Consider the following 9,781-nt stretch of genomic DNA (forward strand, 5'->3'; position numbering starts at 1 on the left):
TTGACTGATTTGACCAAAGGAGCAGGAGAAAAGAAACGAGCAATCGTTTGAACGGAGGAGTGTCAACGCGCTTTTGAGGAGATTAAATCAAGAATTTCCCAAGCCCCTATCTTGGCACCACCTGATCCTTACAAACCTTATATCATTGAGACCGATGCTTGCGACTATGGTGTGGGTGCAGTACTTTTGCAGGAAGGTCCCGATGGTGTCCAACATCCGGTTGCTTTTGAGTCCAAGAAGCTGTCAAATGAAGAACGTTCATACCCAGCCCAAGAACGCGAAATGCTGGCTATTCTTCATGCGTTGCGAGCTTGGCGCTGTTTCATTGAAGGAAGGCAATACACCGTTTTCTCCGATCATAACCCACTCAAGTATTTTCGCACACAAGCCAAACCAACACCTCGCCTCACCCGTTGGGTAGCGGAAATTGAGCTTTATGACCCTATCATTCAATACAAGCCCGGCAAGGAAAATTGTGTACCAGACCTTCTCTCAAGACGTGATGGCCCAAATTGTATTAGCCAGGAAGCAAGCATGGAACCTCAATATTTGTATGCCGTCAAGTCCATCCAAGAATCCGATTGGCCTAAGTTTTATGCATCACCCGAAGACAACTGGCCAGCCATATACAAGGATCTCCTACTCAAGCATAAGGACAAGTTTGTGACTCGTGATCAACAAGTGTTTCGCTTGGTGCGTATTGGCGACAAGTTGGAGGAGCGACGTTATGTACAATTTGCAAGACGTGCTGACTTGGTGCGAGATTTTCATCATTCACTTGGTCATGCAGGCAAAACAACAGTCGTTGATCATATGGTCAAGCGTTGGTGGTGGCCCAATATGCGAACGGATATTCAAGAATGGTTGGCCTCTTGTGCGGAATGTCAATTAGCTGCTAACGCTAATCGCAAGACCCATCATGCACCAATGGTCCCTTTGGAAGTACCACCACCTTTTTCACGTTGGCATTTGGACTTCATCGGTGAGCTTCCTACTACCAAGAATGGCAATCGATGGTTACTTGTTGCAGTGGACTACGCTACCAATTGGTGTTGTGCTCGTGCGGTGCCTAATGCTACGGGTGAATCCATTAATGACTTCATTTATGAAGAATTGATGCTGCCTTTTGGCTGCATGAACGAGATTTTGACAGACCGTGGTACCAATTTTTCATCAAAAGTACTCACCAACTATTTGGGACGACTCAAGGTGAAACACAAATTCACATCGGCTTTCCATCCAAGGACCAATGCTAAAGCTGAACGCACCAACGGCATCCTCAAGCAGATGATTCGCAAATACGTCAACGGCCAAATCCATCGTTGGGATGAGTTCATTCACCTTGCTGTTTTTGCTTGTCGCGTAAGGAAACATCGTACCACTGGATTTAGCCCTTATTTCCTTGTTTATGGCCAAGAACCCAAACTTCCTGGAGACCACCTACAACCTTTCGTGTTATCTCCCTTGGATGATTCCGATTCTACAATGGAACAAGCTGCACAAGGCCGGGTCCCTATGGTTCGCGAATTACGTAAAGCACGTGCCACTGCTGAACAACGCCTCAAGAATAATGCTGCAAGTGACAAAGCCCGTTGGGATGCATTGATGAAGCCTCAAGTTTTCGCGGTTGGTGATCACGTACTTATGCGTCATGAAAACAAGTTCAGCCTCGAATACAATTGGAAAGGCCCTTATCGTGTGCTTGCTCGCAACTTGGATACCCATATTTACCAGATACAAGACATGAATGGTAACACCTATGCTTCTTGGGTGCACACAGACCGCCTTCGACCAATTCACATCAACTCCACCATCTCCAATACACCTTGGTACGACCCTACGGCTTCACGTGCTCAAGCTCGCCAACAACTTGCTGCTGATGCTTAATTGCATTTTTTTTCTCTCTCTTAATCTTGTCGAGGACGACACATTTTCTGGAAGGGGGGTATTGTCGTAGCATCCTTTTGTTACACGTGATCTTCCATCTTTCTTTTGTTACACATTGCTTCGCAGCAGCATCATTGCTGCGCGACTCTTTTATTACACTTGCTGCGCTTACTTCGTAACACCACCATCTTGCTGCGCCTTCACATTATAGAATAGTATAAATACCCCTCTCGATCATATGAATAAACATCATCTTACATTCTTATCTTCATTCAGCAAAAAGCTATCTCTCGTCTATTCTATACTCTGGCCATTGGATTACCAGCGCAGATTACGAATACGACATTTGGTAGCTGATGCAAAATTTCGATCCATCCAGCAACAACCCTTTCAACAAAGCAAGTTTTCAAGAATATCGAACGCCAGGCAGTGATTCAGAAGAAGAGATTACCACGAGACAAGAACCAAGTTTTACTGAAGAACCAGCTATGGAACAAGGACAACAAGGACAACCAAGACGAGCACCTACCATGGAAGAACAGATGATGTTGCTTATGACCGGCATGCAACAGCTCCTACAACAACAACAAAGCAACCAACGAACCAACAATTTTACCAGACCCAAGCTTCCGGAACCAGACACTTACCAAGGAGATCGATCACCAGGTGCTGTTGAAAGTTGGATTCGCACTATGGAACGGTACTTGGAGCTGTCCACTTTGGAGGAACATGAATGGGTGCCCTTTGCTATCATGAAGTTACGGGATGAAGCGGAAGAATGGTGGGAGCAACGATCATTTCATGGAAGTGCGGTGACTGAGTGGGCTGATTTTCGAAAGCATATCATTGTCGAATTTCGACCACTCAATGCAACGCAACAAGCTCGTGGCAAGTTGGCTGTACTGCATCAAACTGGTACAGTGACTGATTACGTTGCTCAATTTCGTGGCGTGCGCATCCAAATTCCATCGATGACTGACGAAGAAGCACTCGATCGCTTCACAAGAGGACTGCAAGATGATATTCGGGCCCACGTTGTTACTCGTTTCCCATCGACATCAGAAGAGGCTCAACGTATGGCATTGGCGTACGAAAGTGCTCGTAACATTCGGCATGAGTTGGCAAGTGGCACACAAGCTCGTCAAGAAAGGAATACCCCTGAATATCTTCGCTCTGATGGTGTAGCTCCTATGGATCTCGACGTCATTCGCCATCGGCCTACTCAACCAGGATGGAGAAACTATGGGGGACAATCACGCTTTCGATCCAATCGACCACCACCAAGTAGTTGGCAAAACAAGCAGTGCTATAATTGCGGTGGCATGGGTCATGTTGCTCGTATGTGCCCTTCTCAACCAAGCTCATCATCTCGTGCATCTCCTCGTGGTCGTCAAGAAAGTGATTTAAAAGGCAAAGCGTGGAAGGAGTGAAGGGATCCTTACCACGCACTCAACAAGCCCTTCATGTGGTGCAACCAATTCCATCACAACAGCAAGTCCCGGAAGCCAACCTCATCGAATTGGAGCCCACGGAGAATGTCGCACAGCAAGATCCACAACAAGAATCGTCTACAAGCGATATCAAACAGCATGATAGTATTAGTCAGGATCAAACTTACATTGATACCTTGTGTTCAATAAAGGAAAACGAATTACCTCTGTACTCTATTGTATGCAATGGTGTCATTGTAAGCGCCCTGATTGATAGTGGTGCCACTGCTTCATATGTCTCGCCACATATTGTCATGGATCAAGTTGCAAGAAAGGTACCAGGTCGCGCTGTTGAAACAGCTGGTGGTCATACGTTATCGATCGACAAGCAGGTGACGTTGGCATTAGACGCTGCGGGGTACAAGCACAGTGTCGATGCTTTTGTGCTGGATACCAAGTTCGACGTTATCCTCGGACGCGATTGGTTGAAAGCTGTCAATCCTATACCGGCATGGCACATGGATACTTGGCAAATCAACAAGGATGGTCATCAGTATTTACTACGTCCAAAGCATGAGCGAAGCATCCCTGATTTAGCCTACTTACTTTCGGATCGACAACTCCAACGCCATGATCGTCGCAAACTCATTTCAGATTTGTATCTTTGCTTCGTCAGATCTCCTGATGATGTCGACAACAACGAATCTGTACAAGCCTTGCTCAATGAGTTTAAGGATGTTTTCCAAGACAAGCTGCCGGGATTACCTCGTGAACGTGATGTCGCCCATATCATTGACACCGGTGATGCCGCACCAATCAATCGACCTCCCTTCAAGATGAGCCCTTTGGAGTTGGATGAGTTGCGTAAACAACTGAAAGAATTGCTAGACTTACGTCTTATCCGCCCTAGTACTTCACCTTGGGGTGCACCAGTTCTTTTTGTACGCAAGAAATCGGGAGAGTTGCGCATGTGTATCGACTATCGAGCCATCAATCAAATAACACGGCGCCATGGTCACCCTCTACCTCGCATTGACGAATGTTTGGAACGTCTTAGTGGTGCCCAATTTTTCACCAGCCTCGACTTGAAGAGTGGGTACCATCAATTACGCATTCGTGATCAAGACGTTCCCAAAACAGCCTTCAACACACGCTATGGCTCCTACGAGTGGTTGGTGGTTCCTTTTGGTCTTCGTAACTCTCCAGCCCTATTCCAATCAACTATGAATCGGATACTCAACGACTTCCTTGATGATTTTGTCATGGTGTACCTTGATGATATCCTGATTTATAGCAAAAACAAGGCTGATCATGAGATGCACGTTCGCAAGGTGCTGCAACGACTGAGGGAGGAGGGATTGATTGCAAACCTTCGCAAATGCGAGTTCTTCAAGACCGAGTTGGAGTTCTTAGGATTTCAAGTATCTGGTGCCGGTACGCTGCCTTCAACAAGCAAGGTGAAAGCGATTCAAGAATGGCCTGTGCCCACCAATGTGCAAGAAGTCAGACAATTTGTTGGTCTTGGGTCTCACTATCGACGATTCATTCGTGATTTCGCTGCCGTGGCTTCGCCATTGACTGATTTGACCAAAGGAGCAGGAGAAAAGAAACGAGCAATCGTTTGAACGGAGGAGTGTCAACGCGCTTTTGAGGAGATTAAATCAAGAATTTCCCAAGCCCCTATCTTGGCACCACCTGATCCTTACAAACCTTATATCATTGAGACCGATGCTTGCGACTATGGTGTGGGTGCAGTACTTTTGCAGGAAGGTCCCGATGGTGTCCAACATCCGGTTGCTTTTGAGTCCAAGAAGCTGTCAAATGAAGAACGTTCATACCCAGCCCAAGAACGCGAAATGCTGGCTATTCTTCATGCGTTGCGAGCTTGGCGCTGTTTCATTGAAGGAAGGCAATACACCGTTTTCTCCGATCATAACCCACTCAAGTATTTTCGCACACAAGCCAAACCAACACCTCGCCTCACCCGTTGGGTAGCGGAAATTGAGCTTTATGACCCTATCATTCAATACAAGCCCGGCAAGGAAAATTGTGTACCAGACCTTCTCTCAAGACGTGATGGCCCAAATTGTATTAGCCAGGAAGCAAGCATGGAACCTCAATATTTGTATGCCGTCAAGTCCATCCAAGAATCCGATTGGCCTAAGTTTTATGCATCACCCGAAGACAACTGGCCAGCCATATACAAGGATCTCCTACTCAAGCATAAGGACAAGTTTGTGACTCGTGATCAACAAGTGTTTCGCTTGGTGCGTATTGGCGACAAGTTGGAGGAGCGACGTTATGTACAATTTGCAAGACGTGCTGACTTGGTGCGAGATTTTCATCATTCACTTGGTCATGCAGGCAAAACAACAGTCGTTGATCATATGGTCAAGCGTTGGTGGTGGCCCAATATGCGAACGGATATTCAAGAATGGTTGGCCTCTTGTGCGGAATGTCAATTAGCTGCTAACGCTAATCGCAAGACCCATCATGCACCAATGGTCCCTTTGGAAGTACCACCACCTTTTTCACGTTGGCATTTGGACTTCATCGGTGAGCTTCCTACTACCAAGAATGGCAATCGATGGTTACTTGTTGCAGTGGACTACGCTACCAATTGGTGTTGTGCTCGTGCGGTGCCTAATGCTACGGGTGAATCCATTAATGACTTCATTTATGAAGAATTGATGCTGCCTTTTGGCTGCATGAACGAGATTTTGACAGACCGTGGTACCAATTTTTCATCAAAAGTACTCACCAACTATTTGGGACGACTCAAGGTGAAACACAAATTCACATCGGCTTTCCATCCAAGGACCAATGCTAAAGCTGAACGCACCAACGGCATCCTCAAGCAGATGATTCGCAAATACGTCAACGGCCAAATCCATCGTTGGGATGAGTTCATTCACCTTGCTGTTTTTGCTTGTCGCGTAAGGAAACATCGTACCACTGGATTTAGCCCTTATTTCCTTGTTTATGGCCAAGAACCCAAACTTCCTGGAGACCACCTACAACCTTTCGTGTTATCTCCCTTGGATGATTCCGATTCTACAATGGAACAAGCTGCACAAGGCCGGGTCCCTATGGTTCGCGAATTACGTAAAGCACGTGCCACTGCTGAACAACGCCTCAAGAATAATGCTGCAAGTGACAAAGCCCGTTGGGATGCATTGATGAAGCCTCAAGTTTTCGCGGTTGGTGATCACGTACTTATGCGTCATGAAAACAAGTTCAGCCTCGAATACAATTGGAAAGGCCCTTATCGTGTGCTTGCTCGCAACTTGGATACCCATATTTACCAGATACAAGACATGAATGGTAACACCTATGCTTCTTGGGTGCACACAGACCGCCTTCGACCAATTCACATCAACTCCACCATCTCCAATACACCTTGGTACGACCCTACGGCTTCACGTGCTCAAGCTCGCCAACAACTTGCTGCTGATGCTTAATTGCATTTTTTTTCTCTCTCTTAATCTTGTCGAGGACGACACATTTTCTGGAAGGGGGGTATTGTCGTAGCATCCTTTTGTTACACGTGATCTTCCATCTTTCTTTTGTTACACATTGCTTCGCAGCAGCATCATTGCTGCGCGACTCTTTTATTACACTTGCTGCGCTTACTTCGTAACACCACCATCTTGCTGCGCCTTCACATTATAGAATAGTATAAATACCCCTCTCGATCATATGAATAAACATCATCTTACATTCTTATCTTCATTCAGCAAAAAGCTATCTCTCGTCTATTCTATACTCTGGCCATTGGATTACCAGCGCAGATTACGAATACGACATTTGGTAGCTGATGCAAAATTTCGATCCATCCAGCAACAACCCTTTCAACAAAGCAAGTTTTCAAGAATATCGAACGCCAGGCAGTGATTCAGAAGAAGAGATTACCACGAGACAAGAACCAAGTTTTACTGAAGAACCAGCTATGGAACAAGGACAACAAGGACAACCAAGACGAGCACCTACCATGGAAGAACAGATGATGTTGCTTATGACCGGCATGCAACAGCTCCTACAACAACAACAAAGCAACCAACGAACCAACAATTTTACCAGACCCAAGCTTCCGGAACCAGACACTTACCAAGGAGATCGATCACCAGGTGCTGTTGAAAGTTGGATTCGCACTATGGAACGGTACTTGGAGCTGTCCACTTTGGAGGAACATGAATGGGTGCCCTTTGCTATCATGAAGTTACGGGATGAAGCGGAAGAATGGTGGGAGCAACGATCATTTCATGGAAGTGCGGTGACTGAGTGGGCTGATTTTCGAAAGCATATCATTGTCGAATTTCGACCACTCAATGCAACGCAACAAGCTCGTGGCAAGTTGGCTGTACTGCATCAAACTGGTACAGTGACTGATTACGTTGCTCAATTTCGTGGCGTGCGCATCCAAATTCCATCGATGACTGACGAAGAAGCACTCGATCGCTTCACAAGAGGACTGCAAGATGATATTCGGGCCCACGTTGTTACTCGTTTCCCATCGACATCAGAAGAGGCTCAACGTATGGCATTGGCGTACGAAAGTGCTCGTAACATTCGGCATGAGTTGGCAAGTGGCACACAAGCTCGTCAAGAAAGGAATACCCCTGAATATCTTCGCTCTGATGGTGTAGCTCCTATGGATCTCGACGTCATTCGCCATCGGCCTACTCAACCAGGATGGAGAAACTATGGGGGACAATCACGCTTTCGATCCAATCGACCACCACCAAGTAGTTGGCAAAACAAGCAGTGCTATAATTGCGGTGGCATGGGTCATGTTGCTCGTATGTGCCCTTCTCAACCAAGCTCATCATCTCGTGCATCTCCTCGTGGTCGTCAAGAAAGTGATTTAAAAGGCAAAGCGTGGAAGGAGTGAAGGGATCCTTACCACGCACTCAACAAGCCCTTCATGTGGTGCAACCAATTCCATCACAACAGCAAGTCCCGGAAGCCAACCTCATCGAATTGGAGCCCACGGAGAATGTCGCACAGCAAGATCCACAACAAGAATCGTCTACAAGCGATATCAAACAGCATGATAGTATTAGTCAGGATCAAACTTACATTGATACCTTGTGTTCAATAAAGGAAAACGAATTACCTCTGTACTCTATTGTATGCAATGGTGTCATTGTAAGCGCCCTGATTGATAGTGGTGCCACTGCTTCATATGTCTCGCCACATATTGTCATGGATCAAGTTGCAAGAAAGGTACCAGGTCGCGCTGTTGAAACAGCTGGTGGTCATACGTTATCGATCGACAAGCAGGTGACGTTGGCATTAGACGCTGCGGGGTACAAGCACAGTGTCGATGCTTTTGTGCTGGATACCAAGTTCGACGTTATCCTCGGACGCGATTGGTTGAAAGCTGTCAATCCTATACCGGCATGGCACATGGATACTTGGCAAATCAACAAGGATGGTCATCAGTATTTACTACGTCCAAAGCATGAGCGAAGCATCCCTGATTTAGCCTACTTACTTTCGGATCGACAACTCCAACGCCATGATCGTCGCAAACTCATTTCAGATTTGTATCTTTGCTTCGTCAGATCTCCTGATGATGTCGACAACAACGAATCTGTACAAGCCTTGCTCAATGAGTTTAAGGATGTTTTCCAAGACAAGCTGCCGGGATTACCTCGTGAACGTGATGTCGCCCATATCATTGACACCGGTGATGCCGCACCAATCAATCGACCTCCCTTCAAGATGAGCCCTTTGGAGTTGGATGAGTTGCGTAAACAACTGAAAGAATTGCTAGACTTACGTCTTATCCGCCCTAGTACTTCACCTTGGGGTGCACCAGTTCTTTTTGTACGCAAGAAATCGGGAGAGTTGCGCATGTGTATCGACTATCGAGCCATCAATCAAATAACACGGCGCCATGGTCACCCTCTACCTCGCATTGACGAATGTTTGGAACGTCTTAGTGGTGCCCAATTTTTCACCAGCCTCGACTTGAAGAGTGGGTACCATCAATTACGCATTCGTGATCAAGACGTTCCCAAAACAGCCTTCAACACACGCTATGGCTCCTACGAGTGGTTGGTGGTTCCTTTTGGTCTTCGTAACTCTCCAGCCCTATTCCAATCAACTATGAATCGGATACTCAACGACTTCCTTGATGATTTTGTCATGGTGTACCTTGATGATATCCTGATTTATAGCAAAAACAAGGCTGATCATGAGATGCACGTTCGCAAGGTGCTGCAACGACTGAGGGAGGAGGGATTGATTGCAAACCTTCGCAAATGCGAGTTCTTCAAGACCGAGTTGGAGTTCTTAGGATTTCAAGTATCTGGTGCCGGTACGCTGCCTTCAACAAGCAAGGTGAAAGCGATTCAAGAATGGCCTGTGCCCACCAATGTGCAAGAAGTCAGACAATTTGTTGGTCTTGGGTCTCACTATCGACGATTCATTCGTGATTTCGCTGCCGTGGCTTCGCC

At 46.5% G+C, this 9,781-nt stretch overlaps 1 protein-coding gene across 1 annotated transcript; it reads left to right on the forward strand.

Moving 5' to 3' along the window:
- Positions 1–282: 282 nt before the first annotated feature.
- O0I10_013004 (uncharacterized protein) lies at positions 283–1,887 on the forward strand (the record flags this gene model as incomplete). Its single annotated transcript, XM_058492874.1, has 1 exon — positions 283–1,887. The coding sequence occupies one exon, from the start codon at positions 283–285 to the stop codon at positions 1,885–1,887; it is 1,605 nt and encodes a 534-aa protein (XP_058336360.1).
- Positions 1,888–9,781: the final 7,894 nt, after the last annotated feature.

Source organism: Lichtheimia ornata (assembly GCF_029851405.1).
Source record: "Lichtheimia ornata isolate CBS 291.66 chromosome Unknown scaffold00200, whole genome shotgun sequence".
Taxonomy (NCBI): Eukaryota; Fungi; Mucoromycota; class Mucoromycetes; order Mucorales; family Lichtheimiaceae; genus Lichtheimia; species Lichtheimia ornata.